We start from the raw sequence: 16,278 nt of genomic DNA on the forward strand, positions 1-16,278 counted from the left end.
TTAGCATAGAATAGAATATGTTAGAATAACAATATGCCCATTTTATAACTGATTGATTTCGGACCATTGCTAGATCAGTTAAAAGTTTGTCAGCATGTGCGTGTATATGCATGTGTGTATGTATGTGTGTGTGTATATATATATATATATAAATAAATGTGTTAGCATATAAGCATTTGATAGCATGCAAAATAGTGTTCAGTTCAGATTCGTACTTGTTTAGTATTGGCAGGCACAGACGGGGAAGCTCAGAATATCTCTATTTTACTGCCTGTGGTCCTCAATAAATAAGCCTAAAGCTTTTTGATGTGCATTTACAGCTGTCCTCTTTTTTCTCTTTCTAATCAGTTTTCCCCAAGCCACAAACCAGACGCTGCTGGACAAGTTTAAGCGCCAGCACGAAGGGAACTCCTACATCGAGTTTCCAGCAGTCATGGAACCTGCTTTCATCATCAAACACTACGCGGGCAAAGTGAAATACGGAGTGAAGGTCCGTCACCGCTTTCGTTTCAAACCTCACCTAGTTATGCCTGGGGAGAGGAGTGCTGAAGGCCCTACGGAGATGTTTTGATGCACAGAAGGGGACTGGGCTAGAGGAGGAGAAGCAGTGGTTGGGAAAGAAAAGTGTCTGGTGAAAATGAGGAAGGGGAGAAGGCAGTGGGGATGGTACCTTAACGTTCGCTTCCCTGTTGCAAGCTCTATACGCTGGTAGGAATTCAAGACGCGCGCTGAGGTTGATGCCGAGCCCCTTGCAGTGCGCTGAAATTTGGTATTGTGTGCTTCGCGTTGACGTGAAACAGCAGGTTGTTGCCAGCGTTTCTGGGCCTTGCTTCATACAGGGAAAAAAACGTGTTTTTTACTGTTCCCTCATTAGCCTTTTTTAGTATTGAGGTATCCTGGTTACATAAGCGAGGTCTCCTTATGCAGCTAATTGATGTAGGTACTTTTGAAAATCAAGTTATTTCAAAGCTGACCCCGTTTATATTCCCGCCAATTGCGTTATTAGCAGAATGATTTTTTTGGTGTGAAGATGAGCTCGTGTGGGAGACTGCCTTGGTATTTATGACTGCAGATTTGTGATTGTGTTTTTGATACAGTAATTACACAGGCCAGACTTAAGCATCGACTTCTCGATGCCTGTTTCGGAGAACAGCGTGTCGGGATAAAGCATGTATTTCCTGGACGTAAAAAGGTGTCTAGGAAAAAAGATAGAAGCATGACTCAATAGCAAGCACGTTCCGGGGATAGTGTGGCAGACCCACCTCAGTGCATGTTGCAGATAGTGTTTAGCGGTTCCTCTTTTCTCCCTCTTCCCTTCTCTCCCTCTCTCCCTTAGGATTTCCGCGAGAAAAACACGGATCACATGCGTCCAGACATTGTAGCTCTCCTGAGAAGCAGCAAAAACGCCTTTATCTGTGGGATGATAGGGATTGATCCGGTGGCCATATTCCGCTGGGCAGTCCTCAGGGCGTTTTTCAGGGCAATGGTTGCTTTTCGGGAGGCCGGAAAACGATACGTCGAGAAGAAAACCGGTAAGTGTGCCCGTCTCCTAATCTTAATGCAAATTTTTCACCAGCGGTATTGATCTAACGTATTACTACAGTATTTTACATAGCCAGTCTGACTCATAGATATGCTCCTGTTCCTAAGCATCTATTAAAGAAAAAAATCAACTAAAGTGTATAGATTTCCAATATCCAAAAGCATAGTGCACTGTGGTTACGTTCATAGCTACATTTGCAGTAGAATTTTAGCACACCGTTAACAAATGATTTTCATTTTTCTGCTGCTTTAGCTCTCCTGTTATGTAGGGCCCAAGCATAGGGAATTTGGAAGATTTAAATAAATAGAAACATAAAAATCATCCAGCAAAAAAGACAAGTTATTTTTAACCAGGAATTCCTGAACTCTTAGCGTTACATCTGGAAAAAATAGAAAATAATTCTTCTCTATCATTTTTCGAGCCGTTCGCCCCTTAAGCTGAAAGAGTGCGTCTCTTGTCTAGCATAATTCATTGCCACGCAGTCATCTAGAACCACCTCTCCGTCCTCGTGCAGAACACAGGGGCATTAAATTAAAGGGAAGTAATGGTGCATCATCATGCTGTGGCAGGCAACACTTGGCTGTGCTTTTAGATTAGAGCATTTTTCTGCATAAAGCAATTTTGGAAAGACAGGTACAAGCTATTACTATTAATTCCTGGGCACAAGAGGGCTAGAAAGCCGTGATGAAATTAGAGCATCAGCAGGGAAAATGTCAGCTAAGTTAAAATTGAGCACAGAGCCACCCCAGTCATTTTCAATTGGAAACGTTGAAATTGGAAACGTGCATCAGGAGAGCCAAAGAACTTGGGACAAAGAGCATAGATATGGAAACCATACAAGCAGAAAGAATAATTTTCTTGTCCAGTGAGGATAATATCAGTCTCTTGGTCAAATCCCAAGAAAGTCAGGAGACAAAACCAGCTTTCAGCTATTGAGGCTCTGCCTCTCTTAGCTGCTCGGCAGTGGGATAATAGAAAGGACATTTCTCATGTGTCTGTCTGGCGTATCAAGGCAACGTTTGTGGCCGTCAGCGTTTCATATTGCCGAGAGGTAGATGGCAGAAAGGTTTCACACAAGCAGGCTCCTTATGAGCCACCACCGGAGCTGCAACTTTCTTTGAAGCTTCCTATTGGCCTTGGGAGAAATGTCATTAGAAATAGTTGGGTTGGAAAATTTGTATTTGCGTTTTCCTAGTACTGCCTTTTAATCTTTCACAAATCACAGCTGGAGAGCGAGCTGCACTAAAGCAAGCTGTTCAAGGAAATAAAAAAATGTTAAGTCTCTGCAAGTAAGAGCTCCTGCCCTGCTAATTTTGAGCCCTGCTTTGCTTTCGCGGCCTTTTTGCAGTCATGCCTGCTGTGTTAGCTCCCCCCGTAGCTACCTCCGTCTTGAGTTTGTGTCAATGACTTACCTACATCTATACCAATATGTAGATAAAAAAAAAAAAAAAAATGGAATCCAGGAGGTTTTCAGACAATAACGAGACTTAGTTCTTGCACCGCCTTCTCTTTCCATACCAAAACTAACAAGTACCCAGTAATCGGTGAGGCAATTTCTGAACTTTTTTTCTGGGGACCTGGTGCTGCTGCTGTACCCATCTTGTATGCGTTGGGCCCCTTCCAAATGTCTTTGCCCCACTTTTTGTGCTTCGTAACCTTTGTTTTTCTGAGGTTAAAAAAGAAAAAGTATCCCCAGATTCTGGGTGACTGAGGTTAGTCTTAAACTTCCTGCCAAGCTCAGTTTGTACCCTGGATTTTTTTTTTTTTTTCGGTCTGTGTGCATCTTCAGAATGTCACCGTGTGACACCTGAATTGGAGCAGGAGTTTAGCGAAAATCAGTTCTTGTGTCGTGGTAAACCTTCCCTACGAGCTGAACAGGGGCAGCCACACAGCCTTTATATGACGTTTCACGCTCCTTCATGAAGGATTGTGTTGGAATTAACCCATTTTGGTAATCGTTCTGGAAGAAAGCAGACAACTGCAGGCAGCATATGTTTTAAGTTTATTTTGATTTTTTAGTGTTTTTTGGGTTTTTTTATTTTTATTCAGCCAAACCATGCTGGCTTTAATTAGCCTGATTTCAATGCCTCAGTGCACAACGACCTGGAACTTGTGACCAAATTATGGTAGACTTGCTAAGAATAGCTTCACACACGTACATTTTTACAGTACATCCTTTCATGCAAGCGTGCATGCTTAAATGTTATATATTTTTTTAAAAAGGCATGCTTTCCAGTTGTTGGTTTCTGAAGTCCTGTCTGTTTTGGCTATGGACCTGTCAGACAGGTGTAACTTTAAAAAAAAAAAAAAAAAAAGGGGGGTGGGGGGGAGAATATTTGAAACGTGCTTCTTTTTTTTTTTTTGTATTCTTTTGTATTAGGCCCAAATTGATAGATGCTGCTTTTACCTGTCTGAAGGCCTGTTTGAGTTATGCTTGCAATACCAAAGTGAGCTTTCCGTGAAAAATCTCTAGCCTGTGTCTAACAAGCTCTGCAAGAATTGCTCTGTTTGTTTTTTTTCTTTTCCCGTACTACTTTCAGTTCTCTCCCTCCCTATGCTGGCAGTGCCGACCAGTGCTACGAGCACCTCTGTGCTCTGCTTTAGAAGCACCAGCGTGGGGATAACCAGTGTTTCCTCCTGTTGTCGTTTGGCACTCTCCTTTTTCTTTTTTGTGCTCCTACTACTCTTGTAGTGCAGCTTTTAGCGACTATGTGATCGTCCTCCTTAACGATGAGGTGTATAGAAGCAAAGCGGTGCAACTTTGAATTTTGTTGGGTCCGTGTCTCTTCCGCCCACGAGATATCTCTTACGATGCTGCCAACCCTTCTTGAACTCAAAACTTGAGAGCGATCTGGCTCGATACAGATAGCTAAAGGGTGGACTCTTTTCAATGATTGTATTTTTTTCATTGTGGAGTTTATCTGGGAGGATTGAGGTAGTCCAAAAAGAACTGCACCTTTGAATTTGATTTGTTTTTAATGAACTTTGATTAAAGGAACATTATCAAGGCTTTTAGGAAATAACTTTGGCTGATTGACGTTTCTGCAGCCTGCTGCATCATCAGGATGAATTTCTTGGCCAGCCAATCCTAATAAGTCACTAGTGAAAATGTAAAAATGGAACTGTTCATATAAATCAAGCTACTGAAACTCGGAGCTTTCTGCCGTGTTTTTGTTGTAGTTTTGCGAAGTGGGACATAACCTAGGTCCTAGCGCTGATGAAGGGTCCATGCTCCTGACTCGGGCTTTGCACGCTCCCTCTGCTGGCTCTGCATTTCCAGTAAGCCAGCAGGGGCTGTTCCCTGGATTAACACCCGTTGCTGCTGGCATAAATGATAACGCAGTCTCAAACCAATGATCAAAACAAAATCCCATTGGCTTGTACAGAATTCCCAAAGCAGGACACCCAAATAACCCTAAAAAATAGTGTTAAAAAAAGCCCAGCAAAACAGTATTTGCTAAATAAAGGTGTTAACAGGAAACTGATCTTGCATGGAGCAATCTAAAGTGATGTTAACATGAGAAAGACCATACTTGACAGTGTTCCTCTAAAGTTCAGATTCGTCCTTTCGGATGATTTAACGCATTGGTATTCAGTGCTTCAATATGTGCTGACATAAGGTAACTCCTCAGTGACCTCATCACAGCTCGGCAGGAGCATGACATATCCTACAGTTTTTCTGATTTGCTTAAGCATTTTGATGATAATGGAAAGACGTTTCCCATTTGCAAGTGGTCCCTGTGTAAAATGTCTCGCCCGCCGAGTGCTGGGTGCTGGACTGCGAAAGTCCTCCCGGCCAGGCAGAGGTGATTTCTTCACCGCCTCCCTCCAGCCGTGCCCCCTCCCATCTCCCGCCCAAGCGCAATCCCACCGAAATCCAGTCTCCTTGTTCTCTGCCCTCAAGGAATACTGGACCCTTGCTAATATAAGTAACTTCTATTTTTAATGGGGTAAAAACCTCAACAATATGTGGCTTGGGGATAGGGACCAGATCCGAATTAGAGGTGGCCATGTTTGTGAGCATCTGTGCAGCAAACCTTGGCCAACGGCTGACAGAAGCGAGAGGGTTTTGCCCGGCGTAGTTAACAAAAGTCAAGATTTGGGCAATCTATTTTTTTTTCTTTTTTGTTCAAACAATCTTGGAGCGATTGTAAAGTTATTGTGCTCTGGCTTGGAAAGGTCTGAAGCCAATTAGAGCAACGGAGCTGGCGCATCACGTAGTTAATGGGAAATATCCGTACAGTCACTGTGCAAACGGGCTCCTCTTGGGCAGAGCCGCCTAACTGAGATGGTGCGTGAGTCAGCGAGGCTGCGCTGGTCTGTGTATCATGATGCCTTGTCATGAGGTGACTGAAGTTAAACTGTGTCATCACCATATGCAGTGGGAACCGTTGCAATCCGCGCAGCTGCGGTCCAAGCCCGAAAGCAGTGTTTGACCCCAGAGCGCTGGTGTGGTTAGGGCTGTTGGCAGCATTGCTCTTTACTCTCTCCTGATTTCTGCTCACGTAATCTTTCTCTTCTCTCCGTTTTTTTTGTTTTTATTTTGCTTCCCAAGGGCATGATGATGCAGTGCCATGTGCGGTTTTGAAAAGTGTGGATAGTTTTAGCTTTCTCCATCACCCAGTCCATCAGAGGAGCTTAGAGATCCTGCAGAGATGCAAGGAGGAGAAGTACAGTAAGGCTCCATATCCCGCCGTTCTCTCTGATCCCGCACTCACGTCAGGAAATGGAAACCAGGTGCATTCTGGGTAGCAAGGGGGAAAAAACACAAGGAAACCCCCGGGAAAACCTGCTGACGTATGAAGCAGGCGCTCCAACAGGAGGGATGTTAAGCCCTTGCCTATTGGAAATCATTAGGCAGAGTTTTAAGACTGAACTCAAATACAAACCTGTATCTCTTCAGATACTGGATCGTTTTGCTAGTCCTGGCCCAATTTACTTCCTGACGTAAGTCAGGATACCGAAGTTAGGGTTTTTTTTCATTTATCACACATGTGATAAGAAGTTCAAAACACTGCAGAACCACGGGGAGTATTGCTGGCTTAAGGTATGTGGCTGATACAGCTAGAGTTTGACTTCCAACCTGCAGCCAGATCTCATTCTTTCTATTTTTTTAATGTTTTTTTTAATTACACCTGCATTAATTTCATTAGACTTTTAAAAGAACGATAGCTTGAGAACGTACTGCTGTTGTTTCCAAGGGCTTTTACAGAAAAGAAAGCGTTTGGCAATGTATTTTTTTTTTTAATAGAACAAGTGGGTAAAGATGCACTTGGTCTCCGTTTCTTTCTCTCCCTCCCCTGTTACTTAATAAACTAGTTCTGCATGACACCGTGGACACTTCTGCCTGCGCTACTAATTGCTATGGCCGGACTCCTCTCGTGGGAGGAGAAGGGAGTCTGGCCGGGTGGAGCGTGGCCTCACCTGCCGCCGAGCTAGCGCGTGGCGGTCCGGTGACGTCGGGTCGCGAGGAGTCTGCCTCGCTCAAGCAGCTCGCTATACGGCCGTTTCGCTTGGAAGGCCGGATGCCCTGCCAGCTGCAGGTGGAGAGCATGAAATAACGTCGTTGCGGGAGCAGCCTCACCGCTCTTGGGTTGCGGTGGTAAAACGTAAAGGTCAACTTTGAAAAGGGAGTATACATGCATATGTATATACTTTATATATATATATATTTGTATATTTGGTGCTTATATTTTTAGCCCTAAGAGTTTTGTACCTCCTTCATTTTGTGCGATAAAGCTTACAGAAATAGAGCGTTGCTATAAGCAGCCTTTAAGGGCCATTTTTCTGCCCAAGTTGCTGCCTTGAAAATCATGCGGCTTATGCCTAAAAGCAGAATACAAAGAGCTGCTTCTGCAGAAATGAGCACGGTAAGTACAGTACTTGCATGTTAACTCTTCGCAAATATGTATTTCCGGTTAGAAATCTTAGATCAGATTTCTCTTCTCCGCTTCCTGCAGCGGACAGCATTGGGGGAGCAGAGGAAGTGTTTTAGTTCCTGCTTTAGACTTCTACCTTCTTTTTCTTTTCCTACAATTTCCTACTGTTATTACTGCTACAAGGAAATAAAAAGCAGTAAGGCAAACACAGCAATAGAGTTTCCTAATTAAGTGACTTTATTGCTGATAACAAACTATTAAAAGGCTGCTAATGATCAGTAAAGTGATTTCAGTTGCAAGTAAGGAATTGTAAGTTAGCTCAGCAATATGAGGAGTTTGGGGTTTTTTAGTTTGCAGTTTGCTTAAACATGTAGAGAGAAACCCCTAGGACCAAAGAGACGCTTTTAAATAGAGCCCTAATTTAATGTAAAGCGGGGAAGTCATGTGTAAATATGTTGCTGTTGAGGTCAACGTTTTGAAAACGTGCTTAATAACGATGTTGCTTCTTCTAGTAGGGCTGTGATAGAGGTCTCTCTCATGATAAAAACAGCATATGGATCTGAGAGTAAAACTGTGGGTTGGCCAAGAGAAGTTGACCTGACAAGCAAGTAACTCACGATCCGTGTTCAGAAATCATTCGTATCTTCCCAGAGGGTGTGCTCCTACACGCTGGTTCCCCAGGCTTAATCTCTTTGACCGGACTCCATGTAGTAGTTTTGGCTGCTGAGTTTGCGGGGCTTGCGGGCCCTGCAGGTGAGCGCACTGGGGCTGAGACTGGCCACGGGCACTCAGCTTTTCCTACGAGTCAGGTGAAATTATAGCCTTGTCGTCCTTGAAAAAGAGACCAAATAGGTAATCTGCTTGTCTTGAACTGCAAACTCAGTTCCAGCTATGAACATGTCTCACAAAGAGAGGAAGCAAATTGATTTGCCATTATATTCAGATTCCCTTTATATCACTTATGATTCAGTTTGTGTAGCCATTTGGTTGCTTTTTCCTTACTGTCTTAGCCAGTTCAGTGTTGTCTTTTGTCTCTCTCTGATAATTTTATCGTCTTCCGTAACAGCGAGGCGTGACAAGCACGGGGTGCAGAGATCTCTGAAATCAAGGCAGAATCTGTATCGGTTGCTGTTCCTAAGTAGTGAGTCAACTACTTGGATATTGTGCAAAGTTCGTCTTGATGAGGGCAGATAGACGAGATCTGTTTTTCCTTCTTTCTGAAACCACTACGGCTGAGGAAAGGGGAATGTGTTGTGGAGATCAGAATAAATAATTTTATTCCTACAGTGTAAAATGCATCAGCTTTTCAACCCGCATCTGAGCTGGGTATAGGGGACAAGTGGTTTCTACTCACACCGCTGTTTTCTTTGCTTGCAAAGTATTAGTATGTACAATTTATTAACACATGCTCCTTATTCAGGTTCTTCGAAGCCGAGTGCAAATCATCCGATTAAATCTAAAACTTCCTTGCCCTTCAGTGCTAAAAACCCCTCTCTTTTCCCAGAAAAGGGCTGCATCAGTATGACAACTTTTATTTGGCTTTGGAATCTGTGCATTTCTTTTTTCAAGAGCCAAGTGGTGGCACAAGTAGAAAAGGTTTGTGTTTTGTTTTTAAGTCTTAAGCAATCCTCTTTAACCCAGCTTGTACTCTTCTTGTGCATCGTAAATTTTATTAATCCAAATAACTTTTTATTAAGCCACTTAGAATGCAAAGCTGCCTGAATTGTAATATAGTTACGATGCAGCTTTTCTCTAGAAGCCCGAAACAGAAATCTTCTTTCCCAATCAGTGCAAAGTGAAGATGCAGTCCTATTTTGCTACAGCCTGGTCTTCATAAATTCAGTCTGGCTCGTTTGGTTAGACAGTGGTTTTGGCTTTTTCTTTCGGGGATTTCTTTGGTGGGAAGTGCAGGGGTGAAGGCAAGCGAAGAAGGACAGAGCTTGTTCCAAAAAGGAGGGCAGGGACTGAAAAAAAAAAAAAAAAAAAGTCTTTGAAATGACAGTGAAAGCCTATTTTTCATGAGAAATATGATCAAAAATATTCTAAACAAAATACAGTGCTTTGTGTTAAGGGAACCTTCTGCGTGTTAATGGGAAAGTTTCCAGGCGTATACCCTATATAAAAAAGATGTGTTATACACAGTTAGGCATTATGTGCTTGCTTACTGTAGTAAATAATTTTAAATTTAGCCATCTCTCTTCAGCACTATAAACAGTGATCTGTACCACTGCTACACTGCAAAATTATTTACAAAACACTGCAAAACTGCAGTGTTTTGAGCAGAATTTCACCTTACTGTACAAAATCCCTATTATAGCTGTGTATATATTTCATTACTTGAATGCGTTTTGAATCGACAGCTGGAAGAAGTAAAGATACCTGAGGGGAAATGCCTGTGCATCAGGTCATACTGGAGGCACAGCGCAGCTGTTTGAATTTTCCCACTTTTTCCCTTCCAGTCTTTCTCCGGAAAAGCAAATAGTTTAAAGAAAAAAAAAATCCTCAGGAGGAGGAAGGCAGATACCTAAAACAGCACCTAAAAATCCCACAGCTCTAGCAAAACTGGTGCACTGTGTTCGCCTTGCAGTTTTCTTGTCTTGGGCTCTAAAATCAGAACTCAATTTTTCCAAGAGATTTATTGTCGCAAATACTTAATTATTCTCATTTCTTCCTGTACCTTTCTTTCTCTCAAAGCAAGTCTGATTACAGTTCTCTTTGCCTTATGGCAAAGAATGGATGGTGGATGGTCGTTGCCAATGTCATTTCAGACAATTGGCTTTCTGTGCTCTAAGGAAGGAAGTTTTGAGGGGGAAATGCAAGTCCTGAAATGGATAAAAGGTCCCTCCAAGGAGAGGAATGTAACAGAAATAAAGGCTTAAATTGCAGCAAGTGAGATTTAAAAGAAAGTTTTGAACTCTAGGCGTAGCTAAGTACTTGAATAAATTGTCTGGCTGGCTTTTCAGGAATCTGCAGGGATAGAGATTACCAAATGGTTCAGTAGCTTTGATCCTGCCCTGGAGCAAAGGAAAGCGTTGCGTGACCTGCAGCAGCACATTCCCGAATTTCATTCGGATTTCTAGGATCTTTGGCCACTTGCACCTTAGATGAATAGCCTATGAAGCGGATCATCAGACTGTCCAGGCAGCTCTTGCCCAGCTCTTGGGCTTCAAGACAAGCTGTTGTAATATCTCAGGAGGCAGAGGAGCACAGTGGCTGTCCTGTGACAGGGATGTTGCATGCTGAGTTTGGTAGGAACTCATCTGCTCTTCCATAGGAGTATCCTGCTCTCAGGGAATGGCACCTGAAGCCTTCCAGGATGCAGACTACAAGCCTCTAACACATTTCATTCGTAGTTGATGCCATGCCTGGATATAATTTTAAGATTAGCCCCAGGTGTTACTGTGGAGCATGAGGTAAATTTTGAAGATCTTCACTCTTTATTAACATGCTTTTGGGTTTCATCTCAGAGTTCAACATCCTTTTCTTTTGCAAAGGCTCAGAGTAAAAGCCACCATGTCAAATGAAATCGGATTAACATGATTGGCTCAAACCTTTGCCTATTTTCTTCTGTGTTCATCTTTAGAGAAGATCCTTATGGCAGCTTGTACCTCAGCAACTGAGGCATATGAAATATGAAAACGATAAATATGAGGTGTGAATATGTTATTGTTTTCTCCTATTCTGTTATGAGCTACAGTTTAGACTTCTTTCATTTTGGAGTGAGTTTGGTTTTTTTTGTTTTTTTCCCCCCTCTGAAATTTTGTTCCACTGCAGAAATATCAGGGTAAAGGAATCACGCTTTTGCAATGTCAAGTGAGCTCTACAATGTTTCCTCTCTCACAGCAGAGATTTCAAGACAGTTAAAAATTGCTTGGCTGTTTTCGTGTCAAAGTCAAGTTTATCAAGTCTTTAAATATATGTGTTTTAGTGACTTGAACGGTACTTTGTTTTCTACAAAAATTGCCTTCTGTCGTCTTCTTAAACGCTTGGTTACAAAACATTTCCACTCCGTGAGAAGATAACAGGTGAAGTATCTGCTTCTGTAACCTGCAAAACTATTGCATTATAGCTTCCTTGGCTATTTATCATACATGATGCACTAAAACTAGCCATCTGAGAAGATATAGTTTCAGTAAGCAGTAAGGCTTCCCTGTGCAGCAACACACTGCTTGTTCTGCCTGGCGGTGTCCATTTATTTGTAGGAAGGGAAGAAGCGCGCAATGAAATTGCTGTTTTCTACCATGATCTAAATCTCTGCCTTTCTCAAGGCACCCAGTTTCCGTGCAGTTGTTTTGCCTGTGCAAGCACGTAGGTTGTCAGATGCACGGAGGAGTGCCTGTGTTGCTGCTCAGGAGTTGTTTGGACTGAGGGGAGGTGGGTGAGCTGGTACCCCAGTACTCCCTGGCAGTTGCAGCAGCTCATTTACTTGGCCCTTTTTTGCTCGCTAGCTCTGCAAGCCCCTCCCTTACAAAACGTGCATGCGTGGGAGGGAGAGTAGTGCACCTGAGCAAACAGCGTTACTCATAAGGTTGATGAGACTGTGGCAAGCAAAGGGGTAGAACGTAGCTGATGATGGCTACGGCAGCAACGGCGACTCCTCCTTGGCCCCTGTGTCTGTATGTCCAGCACGTGCCATGACGAGTACATACTCCTCCTCGCCATAGTCAACACTACGCTATGGCTGTGCTGATTGTCTCTTGGTGAAGAGCCAGGTGAAACCTTTGTTTTGATGTGCTGCTTTAGGTATTACTCGGAAGAGCCCACGGACACCCCTTTCAGACCTTCAGGGAGTAAATACCATCAACGAGAGAAGCCAGCGGTAAGTCTGCTCCTTTTACGTTAGCACAGCAAGGAGATTTCAGATGGGAGAATATCATGTGTTGTTACGAGTGACTGTAGTGATGTTTCTTCCAGCTTGTTTTTTAATTTTGTCTTCTTTTCATTCTTTCCCCATCACGTGGTCATATCTAAATGTCTTTACCTGACTTAACAACAGACATGGAAACCAACTTTCCTCTGTCGAAAGGCAGTGATTGTAAGTGGTGGTGATGTACAAGGTGGTAAGAAGCATGCAAAAAAACTAATGAATGTGCCAATATCAAGGAAATAAGAATTTATTGAGGATTTTTCTCGAGACAAAAACGATAATGTGTTTGTATATGGAAGTGCCTACAAGCAGTCTGATGCCTCCAGGCTCTGCTTTGTGTGGAGGAGCCTGAAAGTTGTGAGGCTTGAAACGGTAAATTTTCAGATGTTTGCTTCTTGTGCAGATTTGTTAAGGGGAAATCAAGGGCAACCTGATGACTTAGCATGAAGTTAATTCTGATGATTGGAGAGTTTCCTAACGCACAGGAGCTCTTCTACCTCTCTGTCATATTACAGCATGTGAATTTGAAATAGATTCCGTTTTTACAGTTTATAAGATTATTTTTTTCATCCTTCCTTGAAAATTCTGGCCATTCAGGCAACTACTGAATGAAGACTTTTGCTTGTGAGTCAGCTCTGTGCTTCAAGAAGTGCAGATCTGTGCCCCTTCTGCCACAAGTTCTCCAAATTCATTTCAGAATTAAGTTTCTTGTAAAGCAAAGTGTCTCCGTTTCAAAGGGAAACCTAGACTCTAATCCTCCTCCTTTTCGCCAGCTACTCTTGTACTATCCCTTTTCAAACATCAGAAGGTCTGATCACCCAAATACTGCCTCTAAAGGGGTACGGTGAGTCCTCCAGGCTTCCTTCTCCGCTGCCAAGCGTATGCATGCATATGCTGGGGACATATATGGTCAGGGCACTTTCAGCTGCTGAAATGATTGACTGGAGCTGCAGGCTTCTGGAGGTAGTGCCAGGGAGCTTCATGACTGCTCTGAGCTTCATCAGAAGACTAGAACAGGGCAAGAGGAGGAAACATCACTGAGGCTGTAAAAGCCTCCATGTCTCCTCTGACCAAATTCCTCTGAAATGGTGCCTGAATCTCAATGGGGTTTCCTTTCTCACTACACAAAATATCCCTCTAAATATATAATTAAGCCTGTTTTTACTAGCTTTAATGCCAAATGTCCAATATAGAAATTTGATAGCTGTTCCTTTTCTCAGAGGAACAAAGGCGTCTTATATGTTGTCTGGCTTTGTTCACCAGTCACCCTCTGATTACCATCAAAACTACAATATTCCTCCTTCCCTGAATTTCTTCCCTTTGAGAAAGGTGGTAGCAGCATGCTTCTGTTGTAGGTTGGGACATGCCACCTTGCTGAAGTAGAACTGAATAGTGTCATCATTACATGAGTTAGTTTATTTTCAGTGGCCAAAGGGGAAACAACTTCCATAAAACTGTTACTCAAATGGATCATACTGTTTATTTAGCCAGGATGGTCTTATTGGGGAACGGTGCCTTTTCTGTAAGAAGGAAGCTAGACCGATAGAAAACCCTCTTGTGAGTCATCAGAACTGACATTCAATGTTTCTAGCTCCTCAGGTTGCGCAGGTTTCCTTAAATGTGATGTAATGTGAAACTTTTTCCGTGCGGAGAGCTTCACGTAGAGATAAGAGGAGTTCTGCAGTTGGAAATGTTGCTCATGGAGCCTGTGCCGCATTTCCATAGCTGCGTTGTTGCAGTAGGCTGAAGGAGGATGAGGTTGCTTACAGAAAGAAAGCCTTCAGATGTGATGTTGGTACACAGGGAACGAATCTGTTAAGTGGGATGGGGTTTTCCTGACTGTACAGATCAAACTCCAGAGGTGTGTTTTGTGGCAGGTAAGCCTGCCAGTATTTTCCTAACCCAGAACATTGCGGTTACCTTCGCGAGGGGCCATCGCTGATGCTTTCTTTAAAGGCAGGGAAATTCCTACTGTCACATCAGAGTAGCAGGGAGCAAGAAAAATATATTTGTTTATTCCTTGCTGTGGAGTTCAGTCTATGGTCAGCTGTATTTATTTGGCTTAAAACAAGGCAGCCTAGCAAACAAATTCCCTTAGATGTCCAGGAGATCAAGGGTAGCAACTATTGTGGTTTTTTTCCCTTCATCCTCAGCAGCTGTATCCTAACAACTAATTCCTCTCAGAGTAAGGACAGACAGTTATTCCTTGGACAGGGCTGACATTTTTGGAGTAATTGACAGAGAATGTATTTATGGAGGCACCACAACCACTACATTTCTCCTGGTGTGGCTCCTCAGCAGCATGTTCCATAATCTTTGATTCCCATATATGTAGTAAGTGACGGGTCCTCAAAACATCTGAGCCTCATCCTTCCAAAAGTGCAAACCAGAATGTAATCTCTCATAAGATCTTTAAAATCCAGAATGCACTTTTGGAATAGGCATGTGGTTTTAGAATCATACATTGCAGATGATTTTGATCTGAAGGTGCATGACTTCATAACAAGTAGGTATAAGTTGCACTGGACAAATTGGAAGGGGTAATGACAGAAATGAAGGTGATGCGCATAGAAAAAAAAATTACTTTGAAACCAATGCTATTTAGTGATCCTTCTGTTCAGAATTGCACTGCTATGGCTTCCCAGTCCTTTTTAGCAGATAGGCCAGTAAGCAAGTTAGAGTGCTAAATTAACCAGAGGAATTTTCTTTCAAAGCTCTCTCATTGTCATGTGGCTGCTGATAAGTCTGCGCGGTAGCTCCAACCCCCAGGATCGCCTAGGGCGTTCTTCTAAAAGCAGATCTGAGGCATGACTTCATGCCGGAAGTAGCTGAGGAGGGCTTACTGAGCAACGCGCGCTCCTCAGATCTCCTCTGAAGAAAGTGCCTGTGTGGTTGACACATGCTGTTGTGGCAGCTGGAGGAAAAGGGGCTTCAGGAAAGCATCAGAAGGCCAGCATGCCTTAGAATTGCCTTCAACAGCCATTGGATAATTAAAACCATGCCATCGCTAACCAAAAACTCTCGGGCTGTCTGTTTTCATGCAGCAGAAACCATTTACTGTTCCTTGATGTCTCAAGAAGTGGGCAGAAAGGCAGGTATTGACCCATCTGGCTTTAAACAGTCCATTCTGCTTGGTGGGACGATGAACCTCCCAAGTGACAAAACGGCTGTGTTGGGTCCCGTATTCACCTTAGTGTGTCCATTAGAAATGGAGAGAGCTATTGTTCTATCTCATAGTCAAACTGCATGAGACTTTCTAGGGTTTTCCATTCTTTAATCTTGTTTAGAGCCCATATAACCACATCCTATCCCAAGGCGGAGAACGCTTTACTGTCACCCAGGATTAATGATGGGGTTGAAGTTCCTGAAAGTGGCCACTGAGGTTTAGTGGTACTGGTCAACCTGTGATTTTCCCCAGCAAGTAGGAAGTGCATGACAGCTAAGACCTTTACTGTAAAGGCAAAGAAGGTGGAATGGTGAGATATTAAACTAGATATTTAAAGAGAGACGCTAAACTGAATTAGATATTAAACTAAACTTAAGTAACTATTAAAGCTTTTCGGTGGCCTTTTTGGAATCAAAGGGGCAGCTTTAAAAATAAAATAAAACAACAACAGGTCCTAGAGCACAGTTTGCCATGATTCATCCTTTCTTTTGATAGTAGTATATGTCAAAATACAGATTTAACAGAAACTAGGAAAGGCTTTGAGAAGCACTGGATTGAGACAGTAAGAGAACTTGCATCAATTACTTCAGTGTCGTAAAGCTCCAAGGCTTTCAAAGCTGGCTGAAGTAACAATTTTTCAGTCTTAATTTTTTCTTTCAATCTAGCCCTCAATGATATTTCCCCTTCCTCCAAATAAGACTTTAAGGGCCACTTTTTGGGGGGACCTCAGCAGTCAGTGATGCCTGCCTGAGACCCCATTTAAATGACCACATCCTTCAGAATCTGAATGGCCAGAAGCCTGCTTTACTGCTCTCCTCCATGT

At 42.9% G+C, this 16,278-nt stretch overlaps 1 protein-coding gene across 10 annotated transcripts in view; it reads left to right on the plus strand.

Annotated features, from left to right (window-relative positions):
• MYO9A (myosin IXA) overlaps positions 1-16,278 on the plus strand; it is a 225,775-nt gene that overhangs the window by 160,259 nt on the left and 49,238 nt on the right. For 9 of the 10 annotated variants that reach the window (XR_011143653.1, XR_011143652.1, XM_068957968.1 and 6 more), the window contains 4 exons: positions 349-490; positions 1,337-1,532; positions 6,099-6,218; positions 12,166-12,241. Coding sequence is in view for 8 of the 10 variants with exons in the window: in XM_068957968.1 (XP_068814069.1) it covers positions 349-490; positions 1,337-1,532; positions 6,099-6,218; positions 12,166-12,241 (534 nt within the window). In the remaining 2 variants the exon portion in view is untranslated. The remainder of the gene's footprint in view (positions 1-348; positions 491-1,336; positions 1,533-6,098; positions 6,219-12,165; positions 12,242-16,278) is intronic. The other variant, XM_068957973.1, reaches the window with a different exon arrangement.

This window comes from Struthio camelus, chromosome 12, assembly GCF_040807025.1.
Source record: "Struthio camelus isolate bStrCam1 chromosome 12, bStrCam1.hap1, whole genome shotgun sequence".
Classification (NCBI taxonomy): Eukaryota; Metazoa; Chordata; class Aves; order Struthioniformes; family Struthionidae; genus Struthio; species Struthio camelus.